General features: G+C 31.5%; 1 protein-coding gene across 1 annotated transcript; it reads left to right on the forward strand.

Annotated features, from left to right (window-relative positions):
• The first annotated feature begins 3,296 nt into the window (after positions 1-3,296).
• LOC114716263 (ent-copalyl diphosphate synthase, chloroplastic-like) lies at positions 3,297-8,428 on the forward strand. Its single transcript, XM_028901249.1, has 14 exons — positions 3,297-3,475; positions 3,576-3,763; positions 3,877-4,186; positions 5,220-5,403; positions 5,557-5,771; positions 6,063-6,183; positions 6,367-6,479; positions 6,572-6,798; positions 6,907-7,022; positions 7,114-7,212; positions 7,303-7,533; positions 7,607-7,718; positions 7,800-7,994; positions 8,128-8,428. Exons 1-14 carry the CDS (start codon positions 3,346-3,348, stop codon positions 8,338-8,340), a joined length of 2,454 nt encoding a protein of 817 aa, XP_028757082.1. The 5' UTR covers positions 3,297-3,345; the 3' UTR covers positions 8,341-8,428.
• Positions 8,429-9,813: the final 1,385 nt, after the last annotated feature.

Consider the following 9,813-nt stretch of genomic DNA (forward strand, 5'->3'; position numbering starts at 1 on the left):
ATATAAACTTCCCTTCAAATTGAAATGAATGTTACATAAACTTTTCTTATATTTTTAAAATTCAATTTCCATCCATCCAGTCGTTAGTTGACTGTTAAGTTTGACTTTTAAATTTTTATTTTGACCAAAATATCCCTCTTTAACATAAATATTATTTAAACATTTATATCTATAAAAAATAAGTTTTGATACTATAAAAAATAATTATAATACATGTATTTTCAAAATTTTTAATTTCAATTATATTATAAAATTATATAATTTTAGTTTCTCATGAAATATTGAAACTTAAGATTTTTTTTAAATGGCTAGAAAATATTTTGAATACTTATTTTCTTTTCACATAATATAAATTATTCAAGTTTGGAAACTTATATAAATCATTTAAATTTATATTTGCATTAACTAAATTACTTAATTTTTTGGCCCAATACGATAAAAACATTAAACAAACAACATTTTTAAAAATAAAAAAAAATAAATTAGGATAAAGGTGAAAATCTTAAATTCTTCGATGTAATTTTAACTAAGATTTTGGGATTTAGTATTATGAAGGGTAATTTAGTAAATAGAAAGTATTTCAATATAAATTTGAATTAAAAAAACTTTTTCAAATATTCTTAACGGAATTAACAGTTTAGATTTAAGTGTATATTTTCAAAATAGAGGGAAAGTTTGTGTAATTAAAACGAAATGTAAGGAAGGTTAAAGTATTTTACTCTAGAATTTAATAGTACAATAATGATTTTTCTTTTCTAGTTTGAAAAAAAGGTGAATGCCCAAATCTAGCCGGGCCTTGAGAGGGTTCTAGAATTGCAGACCTTAAAAATTAAAACTTTAAAAGCGCTTATAAAAATACATTTATAAATAATTAATTAACAAAATTCTCATATCCAAAAGTGGATTTAAAATTACACTTTTTTTTAAGAAAAAGACCTCAAAGAATGAATATAATCACTACAAAAAATCTCATAACAAATGAATGACAAGTCATAGTACTTACATGTTATTATGATTCTTTTTTTTTTGTGATTATATTCTTCCTTTTAAAACCTTATAGTAGTGATTTTTTTAAATTTTTTATGAGATATATCATTACCCACGCAACCAGCTTTATTGACTTGATAATAAAATTAAAAAAAATCAGCCATGAAGACAGGATATTGGGCCGAAAATTATAAAACCAATTAACATACCAAATTAGTATTTAAATCACATGGATAAATAAATTATTCATTTGTATTTATCTATGTGCTTATTATCCCATACACTTACATATACATGCATAAGTAAAATATGTTGTTGCTGTGTATTCCGTCGTACAAAAAAAATATGTTGTTAGTATAGAAATAAAAGATATATTTTATTAGTTTATGTAAATGGGGTGAAGGGAGTATTAATTTATGATTAACGTAGTGAACTTTTCATTTATAAGGGATATGTTAGGCTACTTTACGAAATTATTTACTTTTCATTATATAAATTGTTTATATATCATATTTTTGTGGTGAGTACAAGGGATAAACTTTGATATAAGAGCACATGATGGATTCCTCCCAATTAATTAAATTTACTTTCTGGCTCTTAATGTAAGAATTACTTATAGCATAAATTATTTAATTCTAACAAATGCGGCATGATGTAACATTAAATTATAGTAGTATTAAAGTATGCTAACGATGAAATTTATGCTTTATAAAATTTAAAAATTTATGCTAATATTTTATTAAATATCAATTTACAAAAAAGATATTATAGATATGAACTTTTTTTTCATGATTTCTTGATATTTTAAAAATCTATATATTAATATAAATGATTTCGCTTTAAGTATTTTTAAATGTTGTGTAGTTATAGTAAAAAGCTATTATCTTTTGATTTTTCCCCCTCAGATTGCAAAATCATGTTGATTTTAAAACAAAAAACAAAAAACTATTTTAACTTTGCGCGGAAACTTTGGCGGCATGAAAATGGAGGAACGGAAACGGACACAAATCATTAAATAGGCAATCAAAGTGACAAGGACATCCACATGAACATTGATTTTGCGGTGATTATTATGAAAAACATGCTTAATTTAGACTGAACTTAAGTAGTTTTGACATCTCCTACATTTTTTTTTGATACATTTAACATTTCCTACATAGGTTTTTCACGTTTTCAACTTTATCCCTTAATGGATTAAATTTAATTTTGAAATCAATCAAAGCTAGGTGCTATTATTGGAATTAAATTCCATCTTATCATTAAAAATTCAGATATATAATATTATGCATTTATGCTCATTGAATTAAAGCCATTTCAAAATTTTGAATGAAAAAAAAAAACCTCAATTAGTTAGCATGTGATTTAATTTATTAATTATTACATCTTCCATTAATGTTTTCGCAAAAGAATCCTAACTCAGAAAATTCAATACATGCCAAGTTTTGTCAACAAAATTTGTGAGTCTATAGATTCTTCTTACAATTAATAGAAGTCTTGATGACGACTAAGGCTCGATCGATGGACGAAAAATTTTGGTAACGCTATTTCCCATCTGTTGTTCTATCTTTGAATTTTCCCCATCCTTTATGCATAAGAACTTTACTATGAAGGTTTTCATCCGTGCATCATAATAATAATAATAATAATAATAATAATAACAACAACAACAACAACAACAACAACAATAATTTATATACAAAATTATGGAATTTGGACTGATCAACATTGCATGGTGTGGAAAACCATGAGAATGAAGAAGAGAAGTAGTTGAGGTCTTGTATTTTTTTTTTTTTTAAAAAAAGAAGTAGTCAAAAAAATACAAATTATTGAAAATTCAATTCTCGACTTTTATTTATAACGTATACTATTAAGGATGATCTATATCTTCTACGTATGAAAAAACAAAAGAATACTTTCTCCTTGGAAAAACAATGGTTATATCTGTAAACCCAGTAAACTTTTCCACGATCGAATGAGTCATTTCTCAGGTCAAGTAAAATTCTCTTTTTATCTTCCCTTAAGATAACATAAATAAAAAAAATTAAAACCAGGTCGATGGATTATATTGCAAGATAAACAAATAACTAGGAAAACCATAACTATTTCTATCATTAAAATATGTGCACGAAGACGGCCCGGTTCTTCATTGGATTATATTATAGCACTAGTCAATAAGTGGGGCAAGAATAGTTTGAACATCATAATATTTAATCTATTTGGAGGCTGCGCGTGCTTTTCCACACCCGTTGTCTTTAATCCTTATAAATATAATGGCATATGAATATCGCCATGGCCATTTACAGTGGAAGAGGATTATTCCAATAAGAAGAAGAAGAAGAAGCAGCTAAGCAAGCCATAATGGCTTCTCAATCCACCTTATATCACTATTACTCTCAGTCTCTTCCTTCTTCTTCAACTCGCCATGACTTATCTTCTTCCTCCATCAATCCCCTGCCAATCCATCTTCCTTCTAACAACACCTTTCCTGGTAATCTAATCAACTACTTCAACCTCTTAATGGTTTTTACGAGTATATTAATTTATCGTTCTCTTTATAAGCCTATGTGATGATCATTATGTTGTTACAGGGGCTTCGCGGTTGAATGCTAAAGTCATAGTTTCACAGAAGAATAACTCTGACTTGAGAGCAAAAAGCACTAGAGGCATATCAGAGCCAAAAACTTCATCAGAACTCGTGGAAGGTTTGACAACCCCGAAATTGAATTGGAAGAGTGGGATCGATCAGGTGAAGCAAGAAGATGAACAAGCTTTGGAGGTACGTATAGTTTTATTGAACACTTTGTTGACATACGTGCGATGTTAATATTAATGCAGTGAGTTTGATGTGTTATATGTGAATGTCATGTATTGTTTTGATATGAAAATTAGGGCTCTGTGAAGAACGATGAGATCAGAAAGAGAGTGGAAAGCATTAGAAAGAACTTAGAATCAAAAGAAGGAGAGAAGAGTATATCACCATCGGCTTATCACACAGCATTGTTCGCTCTGGTTGAAGATGTGAATGGAAGTGGGGCCCCTCAGTTCCCAGAATCTCTTCAATGGTTAATAGAGAATCAGCTGCCAGATGGATCCTGGGGAGATGCGGATATATTTGTGGCTTATGATAGGCTTCTTTGCACCTTAGCTTCTGTTATTGTCTTAACACACTACAACGTTCATCCGGAAAAGGTCCACAAAGGTAGGATTCCCCCCTTATATTATGACCCTAATTAGTTGAGATGTTATATCATTCTTTCGTTTCTTACTCTCTCGGTCAAATCTTCAAACATGTGGGCCATTTACTTGCTGCCTTCACCTTTTAATAAATAAACTAGTCAGAGGATTACGTCTAATACAAAATATAAGAACTAAGTCCATTTTATCTCCTAAATTTGTAACTGTTTTTAAAAAGATATTCCTACTAATTGTAAGGGGTTCTTACCCAAAGGTATTTTCATAAAGCACATGATTAAAAAGGGTAATTTAAGAAAGCTAACACATGTTTATTATAAATAATTAACTTAATGAATCTTTTTAATATCTCCAAATTAATTATCTAACTTTTAAATTAAGGATATAAAGTACTACCTCCGGTCCTTAATATACATATATATATATATATATATAAGAGTTAGTTGACTAATTTGAGTAAATTAATTAAGTCTGTTAAATTAGTTATTTGTAATAAATAGGTGTTGTCTTCCCTAAAATATTCTTGTTAATCATGTGTATTAGTTAGAATCATCATTTGATAGAACATCTAATATATGCAACTGCTACAAAAACTACTTTGAAAAAAACTAGATATATAAGAGAGACAAAGTCAATTAGGGTCTTATAATTAAAACCAAATTGAAAATTAAATTAACTCTTATATCAAGGACTGAATGTAGTAATCATTTAGACTCTTTTTTTTTCTGGGTTTTTCTAGAATAAAATAAATTTAGTTTAAAATATAAAAATGAAAATTAGTTTAAAATTTCCAATGGACAATTCAATTCATCTTAAAAGTGACCATATAATAATACTCATTATTTTTCAAATGAGCAAGAATGCAGACAGGTTAGCGGTCATTTTGCTTCATTTTTATATATAAAAATTTGACTAGTCTGCTCAATGGAATTTCCTCACACCATTGTTCGACTATTGAATAATTCCAACATGATGCATATATAGTCTAGAGAACTTATGTAAATCTTACATATTAATTTAATAATTTTAAATAAATGTAGGGCTAAAGTTCTTCAAAGAGAACGCGAACACGCTGGAAACGGAAAATAGAGAGCACATGACATGTGGGTTTGAAGTCATTCTGCCAACACTTCTGCATTGGGCAAAAGGTTTGAACATGGATCTGCCTGATGACTTCCCTGGCCTCCCAGAAATACTTGCAAGGAGAGATGCCAAGCTCAAACGGTACATATATAATACTGATGATTATAGATTTAATAATAGAAAGATTATAGATTCCCTCTTAAATTCAAAGATCCAAACTATATGAAGAACTATTCCTAAATCGACCCCATAATACTCAAATGTTTGACTGGTTTATTTTATGATGGGAAAAAGGATACCGATGGAAGTTTTGCATAGTGTTCCTACGACGTTGCTGTTCAGCTTGGAAGCAATACCAGGGCTTCAATGGGATAAGCTTCAGAATGTAAGAAGCAAAGATGGCTCTTACTTGTTCTGTCCTTCTTCCACTGCCTTTGCTTTCACTCAAAGCAACGACCCTCACTGCCTCACTTACTTGAACAATGTCGCCCAAAACTTTAATGGCGGAGGTGCGTATAATTATATATATTGTACTCTCTCGTACTAAGTATGACACTTGTGATTTGAGGTTAAGAAATTAATAAGCGTAATTTGGAAGAAAAACATTAAATGAGGAAGATAAAGACAATTCAGGTTCTATATTTATAACCAAAACAAATTGTTCAGCTAGATTTTATATTTAAGACTTAGGGGAGTAAATAATTATGCAACATCATGGAATTGATCTAAATTGCCTAACATTAAGTTTTGAATGATTGTGACATTAATCCTTTTTTTTTAATTTGTTTAATAAATTGCAGTCCCAGATTTCTACCCCATAGAATTTTTCGAACAACTATGGATTGTTGATCGGTTGGAGCGTTTGGGAATCGCAAGATATTTTCAACCACATATTAAAGAAATCCTAGATTATGTTCACAGGTATAAACTGCCTCTCTTCTCTTTTTCTCCAACGGGTTACCATCTCAGGGGTTTGTCTAGCTTGCAATTGATTGCTTAAAATTGTAACGTTGGGAAATTAAAATCACTTTGATTGAAGTTTAAACCTCAAATGGAACAAGAACAATGGAATTTTGATCAATATTATCAATAACTCTTTTTCAGAAATTGGAATGAGAGAGGCATTGGGTGGACAAAAGATTCAGACTTGCCAGACCTTGATGACACATCCATGGGATTCAGACTATTAAGACTAAACGGCTACGATGTTTCACCTAGTAAGTAAGATACCATATTGGACAACAATAAACATGAACTTAATTTTCCAGGAAAATACTAATGAATGAAATTGGTGGGTCATATGGGACAGATGTGTTTAAAACGTTTGAGAAAGATGGCGAGTTCTGCTGCTTGCCAGGACAAACAGATGAAGGGGCAACAGTGATGTTTAACTTTTACAGAGCCACTCAATTTCAATTCCCAGAAGAGACAATTCTTTATGAAGGCAGGCAATATGCAACCAATTTCTTATCTAAAAAACGAGCTGATAATCAAATTCTTGATAAGTGGATCATTGCCAAGGATTTGCCAGGCGAGGTATTAATTTCTTCTTTAAGCTCATTCGATATTACCTGTAAATAAGTTTGCTAATTCTTATGAACAAAAATTAAAATTGTTATTAAGTTTTCTAAGCGATAATGACAGGTGAGTTATGCATTGGATTTCCCATGGTATGCAAGCTTGCCAAGAGTAGAGACTAGATTTTACTTGGACCAATACGGTGGTGGTGATGATGTCTGGATTTCTAAGACTCTCTACAGGTAACTAGCTAATTGAAGTCTCATTCTGGGATATATGATCTGAACATTATATTTTGAGTTGAAAATTAAAGATGGTTTTCATGTTTTGCAGGCTGCACAAAGTCAGCAACAACGGTAACCTTGAACTTGGAAAATTAGACTATAACAAGTGCCAATCCTTGCACCGAGTAGAATGGAACAGAATTCAACAGTAAGATCAACCTAGATCTCTCTCATTTTTCTGGGCAGGGTGCATAAAAGTCAGAAATATTAACTAAAAGTTATGATGATTTTTATACAGGTGGTACTCAGAATGTGGACTAGAAATGTTCGGACTGAGCAAAGAAAGGCTTCTTTTGGCTTACTTCTTGGCTACAGCCAACATATTTGAACCAGAGAGATCCCAAGAACGGCTTGCATGGGTCAAAACTTCTGCTCTCATTCACACACTCAGATACACATATCCCGACCAACACCAAAGAGAAGCCTTTGTTCATGAATTCAATAACAGCAGTACCTCCTTAAATGAACGGTAATTACACTTCTCACTAGTACGTTTTTATTTCTGATTAGAAGCTTAACTTAATAATATATGCATATCGCAGATGGCTGAATAAAAACAGGAGCAGGGAGGGTCTTTTTGGGACTTTAATAGAAACTTTGCATTCCTTCTCTCAGAGCTCACCTTCTGCTGGCTTCGATATTCTTCATGATGCAGTAAGTGATCTGTCTTCGTTAATACAAATGCAATATTCCGTAACTTCATTCTGCAGTATAATGATATTTGAATGCATGCAGTGGAAAAAGTGGCTCTTGGGATGGCAAAGCGGTGGAGATCAGTGGGAAGGAGATGCTGAGCTGTTGGTGAACATGATCAACCTAAATGCAGGCTACCAACTTCCTCATTACTTACAAATCAATCCTCAGTATCACAGACTTCTCCAACTCTCTAATCAAATCTGCCACCAATTAAGTTCTCTCCAAACCACCGAGGTGATTACTTCTTAACTAGAAACATCATTAATCAGCTTCATTCATTAATAACGAGATTATTTCATCTCCTTAGTGGTAGTATATGTATGCATGATACAGTTCACTTATATATCTGGTTTGGAATTTATATCAGGAAAACAATAGCAATGTTAGCTACAAGGGGAAGGCAGAAATAGGAGTGAAAATGCAAGAGCTAGTGCAGTTGGTTCTCTCTTCAAATGGCATGGATCTCAACATGAAGAAAACATTCCTCACTGTCACTAAAAGCTTTTATTATGCAGCTCACACTCATCCAGAAACTGTAAATTCTCACATTGAAAAAGTTCTCTTTGAGAGAGTCGCGTAATAAATGTAATCGCATCTAATAACCCCTGTGTGATTTGTAATTTCATGTAAGTCTTCTAAGTAATAAAATGATGTTTCGGATTGGTTCATTTTTGGCCCCATACTAAACGTATATAACAAGATTGTGCCACGTACTCTGTTCCTGATTTATTAACAAGGCTAAATTCAAAAACAAAAGGTTGTTTGTGATGCATTCTCAAATCTTAAGGTTGTACAAGTTTACATATATAATAGAAGAATATTACATTGGTGCAGTGTCATTTTAACTTAAGGAGCTTTTTTTTTTCCCCTGCATCAAAGCGCCAAAAGGATTTGATAAATTAACTCGATTTTCTTTTAAAAAACGTGTGGACAAAGGAATTCAAGAGACGTCCATAGATTGCAAGATGAACAAATAATAAGGAAATCCATAAATAGTTTAGTCAAAAGTGGAGGAGAGGGCCCGTTTCTTCGTAGGATTAGTTTATAGCTTTAGTCAAAAGTGGGGCAGAAGACAAACCATTAATATATTTGGATATGTATAAACAAGATGAAGAGTTTCAAGGGAAAATAATAATAAAGTCAAAAGAAATATACCATGTCCCTCTCAACTGGTGTTATTAAATCGGTCACAGTCAAACGAACTTGTTAATCGTATGAAACAAAAAGGAAAAACGAAGAACAGGGAAGCGTTGCTCTGAAGTACGTAGCCGAACAGAGAAGCGGGAGGACGCCATTTTTCTGGTTCAGTGTTCTTCTCCTTCAATCGTCGGCTAGAGCAAAAGCTTGAGGACAGGGAGGACGAGGACGCCGTTTTCTGCCTCTCCATTACCTTTTTCTTCATGAAAGCCTGCGATCATCTCTGAACGAGGACGCCGTTTTGCGCTGCTCGATTGTCTCCCTTCTCGGTCAAATAAGGGCAATCTGGTCAATTTGAAAAATTATATGGGCCATAATGTCTTTTAAGTTTTGATTACATGAGGCCCGCGTCCCTGTTAAAAAAGTATGCAAATCCCTCCAAGTAAGGGCCTGTTTTACCTCAAAAAAGCAAAAAAACACTAGAAGCCTGTTTGGAATAATGATAAAAAATATTTATAAACATATTTCACTTAAATCAAAACAAAATTTCTTTCTGTTGAAAGAGGCACATTTAGTGCCTGACAGTGTCTCGAATAAAATTATTTCTAATAGAAAGATGTCTATACTTTAGCAACAAAAAAAAAAACAAAACTCCTCTCTCATAACTTTATATTTCGTAAATCACAATTGAAAAGATATTTATGATTTGGGCCCTATATGTACCACGCTAGAAGGGAATTTTCAAGTTTTTTTTATAAAATTGGATGTTAATTATTTCATATTTTTTTTGTTAATAATTTTAGTAGAGCCAAAACATAATGACAATGAGATAACAGTTATTTTTTTAAGAAAATAAATTCTCTTATTAGAAAATTAAAATTGGGCAAAAATATATAAGAAAAATTCTTTAAAAAGA

Source organism: Neltuma alba, unplaced genomic scaffold (assembly GCF_004799145.2).
Source record: "Neltuma alba isolate B1F8T4 unplaced genomic scaffold, ASM479914v2 tig00002066_pilon, whole genome shotgun sequence".
Taxonomy (NCBI): domain Eukaryota; kingdom Viridiplantae; phylum Streptophyta; class Magnoliopsida; order Fabales; family Fabaceae; genus Neltuma; species Neltuma alba.